Source organism: Westerdykella ornata (genome assembly GCF_010094085.1).
Source record: "Westerdykella ornata strain CBS 379.55 unplaced genomic scaffold EI97scaffold_27, whole genome shotgun sequence".
Taxonomy (NCBI): domain Eukaryota; kingdom Fungi; phylum Ascomycota; class Dothideomycetes; order Pleosporales; family Sporormiaceae; genus Westerdykella; species Westerdykella ornata.
In genome coordinates, this window is record NW_022986877.1 from 161388 (window position 1) to 175924 (window position 14537).

The window sequence follows — 14537 nt, forward strand, 5'->3', positions numbered from 1 at the left end:
CTGCAACGCTCGAACCTACCTACACGAGTGCGACGTCGAATTCAAGCTACCTCTCATACAGCCGACGATTCCTACGGATACTTTTTATTGCGTGTCTGACCCTCCAGGCTACACCCGAACTCCACCTCCATCTACTCCAGCAGCACAGTCACACCAGTACTCCCCTCACGTCGTCAGTGTCAATATGTTCAAAAAACTAAAAGAGAAGATCAAGGGCGAGGAAGGCTCTCTCTCAACATCATCATCGTCCAGCCAACAGCAGCAAAGCCAGTTCCATCCAAGTAATCCGTACTATGTTCCCCCTCCATCCAGTCAGCAGCAACATGCTGGTTGGCCTCCGAGTGCAGCACCGCCTAATCCTGGGTCTGCTTCAACATCTCAGTACTACCCACCGCCTGGCCTTATCTCGTCGAGTGGATATGCACCGCCTCCCGGCCCACCGCCAAACCACTCTTCCTCCCCTTCTCAACCCTCCTACGCCCCTCCCCCAGGCCCACCACCCTCCCATCCCACCCAACAACCGCAACCACCCCCCTACCACGACTGGACCATCATCCCAGACACCTCTCTCCTCCCCCCACCCCCCTCCATCGGCTACGACACCTCACCCACGGCCAACGCCACCGAAGCCGACAGCGCCCGCGCCCTCGCCTGGACCCAAGCCAACCCTCTCTGGCCACCAAACCCCAACCTGACGCCCGACCAACGCGCCGCCATCCAAGCCGGCAAACTCGCGCTGCTGAGACCGCCCACGTTCACGGGGGACCTGGTCCCCCAAGCCCGCGCCGGCGTCTGGAAATGCAGATCCAACGGTAATTGTCCCGATTCGGCGCTCCTGACCAGTCTGCCTGCATACGCGGTGAATTGGGATTCTCCGCTGCGCACGGGACGGCCGAAGACGATCTACTTCGAGGTCAAGGTCACGGGTATTGGGCATGGCCATGGACGCAGTGGTCGGTGGGCGAGTCTAGCGGAGGCGGAGGCGGGCGTGGCGATTGGGTTCGTCGCGCCGCCGTATCCCACGTTCCGGCTTCCGGGGTGGGAGCGCGCGAGTCTGGCGGTCCATGGGGACGACGGGAGAAAGTATGTTAATGATCGGTATGGGGGTGTGGATTTCACTACCGCGTTTCGGCCGGGGGATGTCGTGGGGATTGGGATGAGGTTCGCGTTGCCGGAGAGGCCGCCGGCGTATGAGGAGCAACAGCAGCAGCGGCAGCAGGGTGGGGGCAAGGTGCTGGATATCGAGGTTTTTTTCACGAGGAATGGGATCAGGGAGAAGGCGTGGGATGGGAATGAGGAGTTGGATCAGAGGTGTGTTGGGGGCAATGTGGGGATTCGCGGGGAATGCGATTTGTATCCTGCAGTGGGCGTGTTTGGGGGCGTGGAGTTTGAGGTGGTGTTTTCGCCTGAGGGGTGGGTGTTTAATCCTTATTGACGGGGAGGGGGTTCGTGAGATGGCAAGAATGTGTGGTCGACCGTGTAGTGTTGGTATCATTGTAGTGTTGGTATGATTCAATATAGATGTATGCATGCAATAAATATTTCGCCATATAATCATCTTTTCCGCCTCCATGCTTTGCCGTACACGATCTAAATCCTACCACTTCACCTACTCACCTTATTGATTCTCGTCGCCAGCCCCTTCCCCTACAGAAACCTCACTGGCACAGCAACAACGACATCGCAACCAATTCCCCATCCCCTTGCCAAAAACATCCAGTCTGGACGCTCACACCCCTTCCCTCCCCAACACGCCATACCATACACGACAAACTGCCCCGCCATGATCCTCGGACCTTCGACCCTTTGAACGTGGTACCTCTCGTCTCCGCTCTGCCCGAACAGCACTTTTAGCTTAGGAATAGTAAGAAGTGGGCGCTACCCAATCGCAGGAGTCGACTTATAGTTGAGATTCTCGTCCAGGAATATATTTGCACATGTCAAATCCCCGTGGATGACACCGGCGCCGTGGATAAAGTTGATCGATTTGAGAGGCCCAGCGAAGCTTTCGTTCGAGAGTCCGCTGTAATGAGCCCGGTAAGGCATATGGTTCCACCCGTAAACAGTCTTCCGGGCAGTTGAGGAGAATGCGCACACTCAGCAGGGTTGCTTCAAAGTTTGAGTGGCTGAGGTACGAACTGTGCCATACTGAACTCCGTTTCCCCTTCCAAGTAGTCAATAATCCCTTTTCAGCTCGCTCTTTTGCCTAACTCAAGTGAACGCCATCTTCGCAGCAATATCGCGCCCAATCATCGAACAAAAAGGGCGAGTCCATCAGGGACGTGTATGCATCTGGCAACACCAATGGAAGATGTATCTTTACCGCAACAACTTCAGACTCCTCCTCCTCCTCTTCAGCCTCTTCCTCTGCCTCCAATTCATCCCTCGCAGTTACCCCTTCTATCTCGACTTTTTTCATCAAAATACTTACGTACGGAGTTTGGCCGAGACCGGGCTTTCGGAAACGGGGTCGGACAAGATAGTCCCACTGCCGTTCTTGCGGAAGCGACAGATACCGAAGACATCCATCCAACGCGCAAGCATCAACATGTACGCAGAACCAGTACCTAGAATAATCCCACGTGTTCTTCTCTTCCGCCTCCTTCTCCTCGACGAGGGCCTCTTCCGATTTCGTCCATGCCGTGAACATCTCCTGGACTCGCTCCACGGTCGCGCCATCGAGGGACCTGCAATCTTCTCGGACCGTGAAATCAAGCGTGGGGATCAGGTGATGCCTGTTCAGGCGGCGGATGTTGGCTTTCGTCAGCGCTGACCACCCATCCAGGAATTGCTTCCAGGCTTCGTCGCTCCGGTAGTAGCAGCGGTAGATGATGAAGCCCCATTTTGAGTGGTTACGGAGTTTCTTCCAGGATCTTCCTAATGACGGGGGTCGGGTGGTTATAGGACGTTGTGGTTGGAGAGAAGGTCTTGTGGCTTGACAAGATGGGATCGCGGCAAGATGATGGAGAGTGGAGCTCCTGGCAATGATTCGAGACGTTCGATTGGACCACGATGTCAAGACGCTCGAAAGCATTGCTCATTGAAGTGAAGACGTCGCTAGGTCCCATGGCAGGGGTAGGGTTGGGCGGCGCGGGTAGGAAATTATGGGAGGAAGCGGCAAGAGAGTGCCGCGGCACGAAAGGGGGAATGCGAACGGCTCCTGGGATGCGGTAGATGATTCTAAGAGTTGAAAAATTGAGGATGAGAGAAGTGAGGGAATTGAGAACATGACAAGAAAGTTAGCGGTTCTGGCGGCCAATTTCTCAGGGTTAGGGTTAACAGGCTGCGGCTAGGTTCCCGAAATTGTGGAGTCTTAAAGTACACTTGGCAGCCGAAAGACCTTGACGAACAGGCAATAAGCACATAAGCTTCAGCGCCCCAAACTGCAGCTGTAGCATTTACGAAAGCAAGAAATTAGAAGCGTCAGAACACACCTCTGGTCATAATGCCGTCCGACGAAAGCGGCATCGCTGACTCCAGCGGAACTCTCACCTATTCCGTTCCCCTTGAAACCAAGTCTATCTTCCAGCATGGGCTGTTGAAGAATCCACTCATCGCGCCGACTCTTCCAAAAGAGATTGAAGAATGTGCGGAGAGGGTGCGGTTCGAGGGCACCGATAAGCCCAGTATACCGATCAATTGGCGCTTTGCCGAGAGTATTTCCGTCCTCAAGGGCCTGGAGGCTGCGATGATCAACGTCCTAGTAAAGAGGAAATATGGTGTTGTCGCCCAGGAGGCTGTCATCAACACGTCAGTATCGTGCTCTCTTTCTTCCCGATATTGAAGAGAAGGAGAAAGATCCGCAGCTCTAGACAGAAACACACAACTAGAGTAATACCACTAACGCTTGACCATGGAACAGCGACCACGCCCAACTCTTCATCATGTCTTGCCTTCTCTACACCATCGATCCTGGAAACCAGAACATTACCCCTGCATCTATGGCCGATGCAGAAGCCCGCGCACAGTTCGAGCGGTACTTCAAAAACTGCGACCTGCATGGCGCTGCCAGCAGCCCGTACCGCACATCCGCGACGAACATTTACAAGACCAAAGACGGTAGGTTCTTCCATTTGCATGGCAGCATGAATCCGGAGCCTACACAGGCCAGTGTGGGACTACCCCCGTACAACAGGGAAATCACAACTCCCGAGGAAAGCTGGAAACCGTACATGGAGAAGGTCGGCCAAATCGATTCGCAGGAAATGCAGCGTCTCGCCTCCGATGAGTACAAGCAAGCGGGCACTATCTGCTGGACCATCGACGAGTTCAAAGATAGCGAACATGGAAAGGCGAATGCACATGTCGGTTTGTATGAGATCTTCCCTGTCGAGAACAGCAGATCAAAGCAGCCTCCGTGCTGGTGGCCAGAATCCCCAGAGACGTCACCCCGGCGCCCACTCGCAGGTCTCAAGGTCGTAGATCTAACCCGTGTAATTGCCGCACCAGCAGTAACGCGCGGTTTGGCGGAGTTGGGAGCCAGTGTCATGCGCATAACAGCACCGCACATCACCGACATGAGTGCACTGCATGTGGACTTCAACTGGGGCAAGTGGAACGCTCATCTTGATTTCCGCGAGGAGGAAGACCGTGAGAAGCTGCGCGCCTTAGTCCGCGAAGCCGACGTCGTAGTCCAAGGCTACCGCCCCGGTGTGCTGGACAAGTACGGCTTCTCGGTGGACGGGCTCCTCGAACTAACCAAAGACCGTGAACGAGGACTCATTGTCGTGCGCGAGAATTGCTATGGCTGGAACGGACCGTGGTCTTATAGGAGCGGGTGGCAGCAGATTTCCGACGCCTGTGTTGGTGTGTCCATGGAATTCGGGCGCGCGATGGGCAACGATGAGCCCGTCACTCCGGTCTTTCCAAACTCGGATTACTCCACCGGAGTTGCGGGGGTGATTGCCATCCTAGATGCAATTCTGAGGAGAGGTGCGGAAGGCGGATCCTACAAGGTCGATGTACGTTTCGCTTACTGAGTGGTCTTCTTACACAGTGGTTAACTGGAACAGATCGCCCTGAATTATTACTCGCAATGGCTAGTAGATAGCGTCGGCACCTATCCCCAAGACGTCTGGGAGGACGTCTGGAACTGCAACGGTCGGCAGGTCTTTCGTCACTACCACAACATGCACTACACGCTTCCACGCTTCCTTGCGATGCTGAAGCAGAATGCAGGCGATGTTGTGTTCAAGCCCGCGTTCTTCGAGAAGCGATATTCAGGGGCAATTGGTAAAGACATCCTATGCCCAAAACCTGTGATCAGGTTTCCCCAAGGACCTGTGGAGTTGAGATATAACGTTGGGACGAGGTCGAATGGAGTAGACCAGGCGAAGTGGCCGGAGAATTTGATGACGGAGGTGGTGGCTTAATGTGTGACGTTGACACGTATCGGGATATGTCTTTGGGCTTGCTTTATAGCCTCGTTTAACTTACCCTATGATATGGCATCTCTATGCTCGTGGATAATACTTGGATGTTACACCAGTCACGTGATCAACTCATCCCAATTTGCAAACGGACGCGCAAGTTGTGTTCTCCTTATAAAAGAGAACAGAAATTAGTCTAGGGCTAGGCAGGAAGATGTCTCCCGTAGCCGCATCAGCACGTTCTGCGTCTGTTGTAGGAGTAGTGGTGGCCGGTTGACAATTAATATACACGGATGCTGTGCCACAATAAACACTTCCTATTCCGGAAAAGGCAGCAACATCAATCGGTGACTTTCGGAGACCGTGAGACACCGCAGAAAACCTCGCGGACGCCTTTACAACTTCTGTCTTATTGCAGAACTGGACATTGAACGCTCTTAAGCCGCGCGCAGTTCGCAGATTTTCGTGCTCTAATTTCGCACTCTGCGACAGGTAACCGACATGGCGCCTATCAGCGAAATCTTGTCCATCGGGATTCGCTATCTTCTCTATGTCTTTCTCATACGGGTAAGTGGCTTGAGGATGCGAATTCCCTGATTGAAGAAATGGCCACTCACCTTTTCGTAGTGTGTCTTGGTTTACGGCTACCGCATCTTCCTTCATCCGTTGCATAACATACCTGGACCGTTTGTGGCCAGATTCTCCGACTGGTACGGCGCACATCACGCCTTTCTGCGAAGAGGACATGAAGTCACGTACCAAAATCACCGAAAATATGGTGAGTCCATTCAGAGAGACCTTATGAGACCATTCTCACAAAATATCAATCGCTAACGCAGTGTTCAACAGGAAGTGTGTACCGTCACGGGCCCAACAAGCTCGTCTTCAACACTGTCCAAGCACTCCATGGTAGTAACTCCTGCTCCACGCCAACCACTTTCCCACTCATTCTCATTCACAGATATCTACCAGAACGATCGCCTCTCCAAATCTCGCGCTTACCTAGCCACCAAACCCCACCCCACCATCTCCAATCTTTTCAACGTCCTAGACAAGCGCCTTCACCGCACCAAACGTCGTGTAATCGGCCAAGGCATCAACGACAAGGCAATGCGGGAATTCGAGCCCCTGATGTTGAGCCACATCGACACTTTCGTCCGTTCATTGGTCAAGTCCGCTAGCAGCACCAACTTAGACGCAACGGAACCCAAAGTAGTGAACATGACACCTGCAATCAAATCTCTCACCCTGGACACGATCACCCACCTCGCCTTCGGCTCTCCTCTATCCCTTCAAACCCAACCACAACGTCATCCCTACTTCCTCCGTGGTCTCGCAATAGCGAATTACCGCACAAACATGTACATCCAGTTCCCTGTTATCAAACACTTCGACTACATCGAGCGAATTCTGTACCCTTTCATGTGGACGAGCCAAAAGACGTTTTATCGAACGTTGAGGGAGATGATCGGTCAGAGAGCGATGCAGGGGAAGGTGGAGGGGAAGAAGGATCTCTATGAGTTTGTGAGAGACGTGAAAGATCCGGAGACTGGGGAAGGGTTGGGCATGGCGGATGTGTGGAGTGAGGCGGCGTTTTTGGTGCCGGCTGGTATGTCTGAGACCCTATGCCCTCTCTTGCATCCGTCGGATCCTTTATTATGCTCTATTCCCTTTCAACCCTCACAAGGTGGGAAGAATACGTATTAGACCTGTGCTGACCCTCCCTTCGCATAGGAGGCGACACCACCGCCACAGCCCTCGCCGCAACTCTCCACTACCTATCCCACTCTCCCTCCGCATATACCCGTCTCGCCCGCGAGATCCGCACAACGTTCACTTCGGCCTCCGACATTCGCCTCGGTCCCAAATTAGCGAGTTGCTCTTACCTACGTGCCGTCATCGATGAAAGCATGAGACTCACCCCGCCGACTCCTACGACCTTGTGGAGGGAGGAGATCCCTTCTCGTATCAAGGGAGAGAAGAAAGAGCCGTTGGTCGTCGATGGCATTGTAGTTCCGCCCGGAACGGAAATCGGAGTCAGCATCTATGCGATCCATCACAATGCAGAGTACTTCCCCGAGCCGTTTGCTTTTAGACCTGAGAGATGGCTTCCTGGTGAGACCTTCTCAGACGCCAAGGGTCTTAAAAAGGACGAAGCAGAGAGGCAACGCAAATTAACGCTCGAAGCATTCACGCCTTTCTCCCTGGGGCCGCGCGGCTGCGCTGGAAAAGCAATGGCGTATTCGGAGACGAGTCTCGTGTTGGCGAGGTTGTTGTGGTGTTTGGATTTCGAGCGTCCTGGAGCAAACAAGAATAGGGATGCTGAAAGGGAGAGTATGGGTAAGGTGCCGGAGTTTCGGGTTAAGGATCAGTTTAGTGCGTTGACCGAGGGGCCGGAGTTGGTGTTTCGGAAGAGGGGTGAGGCGTGGAGGGAGATGTTTGAGGACGAGGATCGTGCGGAGTGATGGTACTGGAATTCTCTTGTTTGGCGTCCGAGTGACGCGACGGACGGCACCTCTGTCCTGCGAGCTTGCAGGCCGTCGTGGGGGATACAGGGTGCTGCAAACGGGTTCATTTTCTAGGGCTACTTACCCTACAATAAATAGAGCGAATCGCAATTTGCCGTACTCTCCTTACAACAGCCTAGAGGGTCTGTGGTTTTCAGCGGACATTCCACTCATTCTGCGAGCCTCATAACCGGTAAGCGTCCTGTAAGGCGAACCCCTCTGCTTGAGTGGCGAGCATATCGTTTGAAAACATGGCGAGTATTCCGACCTTGGTGGTATTCGACGATTGTGGACCCAAAGGAGATAGAGAACAGGTACACGGCTTTTTTGCACCTTTGAAGACTCCACTAAGCACCTGCCTCCTTCTCCTCCTTTATAGCCCAAGATCCAGAAGTACCGACGATCGATAACCTAACGGCGAATCCATCCACCGACAGCGTCACTTCACTTCGAAACCCCACCCCATCTCCATTGAACCATCTCTCGCCCTCCTTCTCCCACTCAAAACTTAACCCCCAGCTTCCACCCCACCGCAAGACCCCGACTCCAAATAAAGCACCCCAGACTCACAACATAACACAGCAGCGTCCAAACGACAACGCCCCAATACCGCCCACCAGCAGCCTGAATCAGCGCGCCCGCAATCGGGATCCCCGTCAGCGTGCCAAAGCTCACAACGGTGTAGCACGTGGCATAGTACCTGCCATATTGATTGGTCTCGCAGAGCTGCCCGACGCAGACGGGGGTGAGGCTGATGTTGCTGCCGGATGCGAAGCCGAAGATGACAGCGTAGACGATGATGAGGCCTTTGATGACAGCGCCGCTGCTCGTGTCCGCGGCGACGGTGGGTGCGATGAGCGATGCTGGGAGCCAGAAAGTCACCGTCGTGGCGGCGCAGAGGGCGAGCATGCCGATCATGGAGTTGAAACGGCCGAGCTTGTCAGCCATGTAGCCGGGGGCCCAGCGGCCTAGGCAGGAACCCGCGTTGAAGATGGCGACGAGTTGGTAGGAGAAGGCTGTGGAGAGGGCGCCGCTGGAGGCAGAGAAGGAGGTGATGTACGTGATTGGTATAAAGAGGCCCCATTCCATGAAGTAGATACCCAGAGTGAGCAGCAAGTATGGCGGGTCCTTGAAAATGGTGAAGTCGGGCATGACGCTCTGGCCGGGTTTGGGAGGGAGCCGAGAACGAATGAGCAGTATGGCGAGACCGCAGCAGAAGACGAATATGAATCCCAGGATGCGGGTCGCCCATGCGAATTCGACGGAGGGTAAGAGTTGCCGGAGCAACAGGGGAAAGATGATGCCACCAAAGGAGCCGCCAGCGGCAGCTATGCCTGTTGCATTGGCACGCTTTTCGAGGAAGAAATGACCCACTGCTGCGAAGGCTGGCGTGAAGATGAGGGATGTACCAATGCCCCCAAGCACACCGAAAACGATCATGAAGTGCCAGTACTCTACTCATGTTAGCTTGGCCCATTGGGACAGCAGAAGCACTCACGAGTGCATATCCCGAGCAGAAACATGCATGCACACACGAAGATGCTGCCAGCAATGACCAACATCCGTGGGCCATGCGCATCGAAGACAGGTCCGATCTGGATGCCGCAGAAGAAGGAGAGGAAGACATAGACACCGAAGATCCATCCGATGGTGCTCTCGTTGTAGCTCTTAAGCTGATGCTCGCTGAAGTACTGAGTGAACACGCCAATCGTGTTCCTGTCAACAATCAGTTTCGACTTCCAAGACAGATTTTTAGCATCGGACACTCACATCATCCCGAAACCGACAAAGGATCCGGAAAAGCTGCCTAAGACAACAAGCCATGCTTGTAGTCCGCCCTCGGGATAAGACACCTCTGTAAGATGAGATACGACGGAATTGCCATCTCCGTCACCTTCGTATGCTTCATTCTTCTCTCCACGTGCCGGGGCAGAAAAGGAGTGAGTTGGGTGTGAACGGCATCGCGTGACGATCTGCTCAATCGGATCGCTGGGTGGGATGGAAAATTCAACCGAGGGGAAGGTGTTCGCCCTCGTAAGTTGATTGCGTTCGGTGAATAGTCCTGGCGTGCTGCCGTTGGGGTCGTGGGTCATCCGAGTGCTGAGTCGATGTTGGAGAAGGCTTGACGTAACGAGGACGACAGTCCTCGATGCAGTTGTCAAGATGCCGTGCTATAGCTAAACGATGTTTCGCTGAGAGATGCTACCGAAATGAAAGAATACAGCCTCCTCCGCAAAAGTTGATGGGACGCAAAAGCTCCTCGTCCTTTCTTGGGTGCCCTTTATGGTGTCAAAAAAGGTTGTGTTCGAGATCGTACAAACTTACGATATTGTAGGTTTGTATTAGTAATGATTTAGGCGGGAAGTCCCCGTTAGGCTTAGAGGGGCCTCGTCTAGGCATAGCTGCTTTGCTCAAGCTGCTGTTAACCTGCCTTTAACCTGCCTACGAGAACATTTCATCCCTCTCACTTTACAAGTGCCGACAGTAACCGGTTTCACTTACTACTTCCTCTTAGGCTTAGGGGCTGGGCGGAATACACATCACTCAGTGCATCCAACCTCAACATGCCTCACGGTTTAGCGCATATACTCTTTTTGACTTTATTATACGGTAGACTCCCGCGAGTTGCAGCGAAGGGTGCTACCGACTAGTAAACGGCGTCCAAACCACACCTGTCTTCCTCAAAGACGCCGTAGGAAACCCCTTTTTTGAAGGACGAGTCGAGCAGATTACCATCGACTGGAAGGGCAAATTCCTCGCTGGCGGGGTTACCGGCATTGTTCAGCTCCTGCCCTCCGGCGACGTCGTCAAATCGCCCTGGCATATCTGAGCGCACACAATGACACGATAACTCTATCGCAGCGGCTACGGTGGGTACAAGAGGCAGCTAAAGGGCTGCAATTGCTTCATCCATCATTACACCAGTGGCCACTTGCAAGGTAACTCTTTGCAATTCCTGCTTCATGGCGGTGAGAATTCGGTGGGACGCTCACCCTCTACTATACAGTAACATGTCCTGAAGCCCGCACTAGCCTGCCTCTAGAACCTGATCCGAACAGAAAAGGTAGGAGCTGGAAAAGTGCCATATCCCAGCACATGTCGGCCGCTTCCGAAGTCAAGACATGTCAGAGTTGAAAAGTTGAATAAGAAACATTGAAAGTACATGGGGTATATAACGCGGGTTGGGACTGAACATGCAACAAGAAAAAAAGAAGAAAAAGAACAGGGAGAAGAAAGCTGTGTGCAATGGTCTAGGTCGAGTTAGTAAATCGATGGCTACCAAGACCAGCGGATGCACTCACCGTTATAACAGCCAGAGCTCTACTCAACCCTAAAAAGCCGATCATACTCCGGATCCAGAAGCCGCCGCATCTTCTCACGAATCCCATCGTCCTCGCCCTCGCGAAACCTCTGCGCAGGATCCCCAATCCGGATCAAGAAGCCCTTGACATCCATACCCGGGTCGATCTCGTGCATCAATGCTTCCACCACTTCCGCGATAAACTGTCTGTACGTGACGGCGACGAGGATGGCGGCCCAGAGATCTGCTGGTGACGGAGCGGTTTCTCCAGGTACGCCGTTTCGCTTCCGCCATGATGGCCAGGTGGACGTGGTTGTGGAGGCGGTGCTGTGGGCAGAGTCGATGCGGATGGCATTGGCGTTCTCGGCGTTGGTGTAGATGTCGGTGGGCATGCTACTAATCCGCTTGATGAGCGGGGTGAGCGCCATGAGGACGGTTTCGCCGCCTGGTTTGGAGCCGATTCCTGTTCAATGGTTAGTGGAGCCTTAGATAGGTGCCTCAACCGAAGAACTCACGGCGCAGTTGCTGGATTAACACTTCCTGATCCGGCCTTTCGCGACCGTTGCGAAACTTGTCGTACTCCGGGTTAAGCGGGGAGAGATTGATGAACATGGAGAGAAGCAGGACCATGCCCCTGTTCTTCCACCGTTCTTCGTGTGGAAGCCCGAATGGGCGCGTCTTGTACGACGAACTCAATCTGTCCGACATGAGCTTGTAGAGAGAAGGGTTGGTGTTGGTAGCGGCGTCTTGGGAGGCCACGAGGGCCACACTCTTGGGCGTGTCGGGTGCTTCGACGGGCGTGCTCGGCTGAGTGAGGATGCTGTCTGGGGCTTCTCGAGGTTCGGGTGGGGTGAAGACGCGAGCGTCTGTCGTTTGGATGGTGCTTGTGAAGGTACTTGTGAGTGATGGTTTCTGCATATGCTGGGACTTCTTCGTCTTGAGAGCTGGCTGGATGGAGGTGATGTTTTCGTCGGGCTTGTCTTGAGGCGCAGTGGGGGAAAGCCTTGCGTCAGCTTCGATGGAAGCTTTCGTGTTATAGCGGATGGCGATCTTGTCAGCGGCGCGTTGCGCGCTTCCGAGAGCCTTGTCGAGTTTCTTTGAGATGGAGGTCTTTTTGGCTTTGATGATGTTCTTGACGTCGCGCGCGATGAGTTTGCTGGCCCAGGCGAAGCCCGTCTCGGGGGGAGGCAGGGCTCCGAGCGGAGTAGCGACTTTTTTATACTGCGCGCGCATGATGTGTTTCTCTGAAGGACGGGGCAAGCTGAGCCAGAAGCTGCCTGGGTCGCTGTGGAGCATGTTTGTGGTGGGTTGAGAGTGGAGGAGATGACTTGGACGAATCTCTGCTGGGCGCGGTGAGGATGATTGCTCGAGGATACTTTTCTGCTTGAGATGTGTGCTCTGTATGGTAGCTTTGACGGTTGGTCTTCGAAAGAAATGGCTTTGCCGAAAAAGTTGGGTCGAAGTTGTTAAGAGAGACGAAGGTTGGTTGTGAGTTGACACTGGAGGAGATGACTCGCACGACTGCCAGTAGATTCTGCTGGACGCGACGAGGATGAAAGCTCGAGAACAGTTTTCCGCTGGAAACGTGTGCTTTGTAAAGTATCTTCGTGAGTGTTGGCCTTCAAAAGAACTGACGTCGCCGAGAAGGTCGGTTGTGTCGAAGTGGTTGAAAGGAGAAGAAGAGAGGAAAACGCGAGAAGGAGGGAATAGGAGGGCAACTAAGCTGTTGCGTCACGCGTACGCGTTGGCAAAATTTACGTCGCGTGTGAGTGAGGACGTGTCGTGTGTAGTGTTGTTGTGGGCGAGACGCGTGCCTGGTGAAAGCCAGGCTCGCTTTCACCGACGGCGGCGCCGATACGTAGGCTTTCGGCATTGGTCTAAGAGAGAGGGGGAAAAGTATGTCTAGGTACAAGGTAGCCGATTGAAGTAGTGTAATTGGGACACAATATATTGTTCTCGTGGGCTGGCTTTCTGTTTCTGGAGAGCAGTCTTGGTGTTCAAGAACATACATAAGTTGATGGACATGTGGGACAGTTACATCCAATTGAGCAAGAGCAGCAGTCAAGCAACCGTTACCTGTATGCATATCACCGTATCACTCATGGTACTAGTGCTAAGGTTCGAGTGGTTGGTATTCTACCACTGTCGAGTCGTCCTGTTAATGACAAGCGCCCGTGGATAGAACTAGAGGCAGTACGGCCTCGATGATTTTCTCAACACTTCAACACTATACACATTTCACAATACAACAGGTTGATCCTGAAGTTGGGGGAGTCTAACTAACTGCGAGGATCTTATTGCAAAAAGGAGCAGGCAATGTCAGTTCTGTGTCGTGGTTCCGTCCCAAGGGGTCCCAGTTTCCTTTTGCCCTACGTCTACCATGGGCAAAACACCAGCTATTGAAGCCCATAGACCCTGCAACAAAGACAGGAGCATGTCCCACGATACCCATTTCCCTTCTCCCTATCTACGATTACTTGATCAGATATATATATATTCGCACGGCTCTCTGCCATGTACGAATGAATACAAAACCCTATTCTCCCAGAGACAAAGACATGTCACACTGAACGCCACAGCATAGCAAACGAGCTTCACCCTGATTCTTCTTCGAGCACGTAAGCCGTGAAGCAGGAATGGAAGCTCTTGAATAACGATGTGCCTAGGCTGATGGCAGTGAGATACGCATTTTGGGGCTATTCGACAATAAAGGTGCTGAAACGATCAAGCAAGGTACTATCTGAAAAAGAAGACACCTACCTACCTAGTGAGCTACGCACCTAGTACCCTCCTGTCAAAACAGGGTTTCCCAAAAAGTAGAAATTGATAGTCCACGTACCATCTCCCCATTCCTTCCTTACCGATCCACCAATACACCAATACACCAAACACGCCCAAACACCCACGACCTCCATCTCAGAAACCCAGAACCCAGTATCCACTGCAACCATTTCCCCTGCCTAACCCCCATCTCCGTCCTCCGTCCGCAAATCCCGAAAAACCGGCACCAGCAAAATCCACCCTACCCTGGCGTCCACGCGTCCTCAGCACCGGCCCCGTTCCTCCACCATCCATCTCCACCCATACCACTATCCCTATCCGCTTGCCAATCCCCACCTAGCCATGCTTGCCCGAGCCCCCCGAGCCCCCCGAGCCCAGCGAGCCCGGCGAGGCTCCACCGTTGCTAACGGCGACCCTTTCCCCCCTGGCAGCCTCCTTCCCAGCGTAAAACTCCTTCTCCTCCTCCCTTCCCTTCTTTCCCACATGGCAGGGTTACCTTAGACACACACACGTGCACGACGCACTACCCGTACTCCACTCACCCACCCATCGAGCTAAATTGGTCACCAAGGTCCGATT

The 14537-nt window shown here is 53.6% G+C and overlaps 6 protein-coding genes across 6 annotated transcripts; 3 read left to right on the plus strand and 3 right to left on the minus strand.

Moving 5' to 3' along the window:
• The first annotated feature begins 7 nt into the window (after positions 1-7).
• EI97DRAFT_436080 (uncharacterized protein) lies at positions 8-1532 on the plus strand. Its single transcript, XM_033799017.1, has one exon. The coding sequence runs from the start codon at positions 185-187 to the stop codon at positions 1433-1435; it is 1251 nt and encodes a 416-aa protein (XP_033650964.1). The 5' UTR covers positions 8-184; the 3' UTR covers positions 1436-1532.
• A 288-nt stretch (positions 1533-1820) lies between these two features.
• Positions 1821-3279, minus strand: EI97DRAFT_156780 (uncharacterized protein). The gene has a single exon (XM_033793299.1). It carries the CDS (start codon positions 3032-3034, stop codon positions 2207-2209), a length of 828 nt encoding a protein of 275 aa, XP_033650965.1. The 5' UTR covers positions 3035-3279; the 3' UTR covers positions 1821-2206.
• EI97DRAFT_436082 (alpha-methylacyl-CoA racemase) lies at positions 3243-5465 on the plus strand. Its single transcript, XM_033799018.1, has 3 exons — positions 3243-3750; positions 3863-4961; positions 5013-5465. Exons 1-3 carry the CDS (start codon positions 3446-3448, stop codon positions 5370-5372), a joined length of 1764 nt encoding a protein of 587 aa, XP_033650966.1. The 5' UTR covers positions 3243-3445; the 3' UTR covers positions 5373-5465.
• A 286-nt stretch (positions 5466-5751) lies between these two features.
• On the plus strand, positions 5752-7979 carry EI97DRAFT_436085 (cytochrome P450). The gene is made up of 5 exons (XM_033799019.1): positions 5752-5936; positions 5997-6147; positions 6219-6278; positions 6331-6978; positions 7104-7979. The coding sequence occupies exons 1-5, from the start codon at positions 5871-5873 to the stop codon at positions 7832-7834; spliced, it is 1656 nt and encodes a 551-aa protein (XP_033650967.1). The 5' UTR covers positions 5752-5870; the 3' UTR covers positions 7835-7979.
• Positions 7980-8377: 398 nt separating this feature from the next.
• On the minus strand, positions 8378-10167 carry EI97DRAFT_424381 (MFS monocarboxylate transporter-like protein; the record flags this gene model as incomplete). Its single annotated transcript, XM_033797137.1, has 3 exons — positions 9647-10167; positions 9375-9592; positions 8378-9333 (listed from the first exon to the last, which is right to left on the minus strand). The coding sequence occupies exons 1-3, from the start codon at positions 9967-9969 to the stop codon at positions 8378-8380; spliced, it is 1497 nt and encodes a 498-aa protein (XP_033650968.1). The 5' UTR covers positions 9970-10167.
• A 1045-nt stretch (positions 10168-11212) lies between these two features.
• EI97DRAFT_361447 (uncharacterized protein) lies at positions 11213-11900 on the minus strand (the record flags this gene model as incomplete). Its single annotated transcript, XM_033794963.1, has 2 exons — positions 11213-11622; positions 11693-11900. Coding segments are annotated over 2 exons (618 nt in total), but the record flags the coding sequence as incomplete, so codon positions are not given.
• Between the last annotated feature and the right edge of the window lie 2637 nt (positions 11901-14537).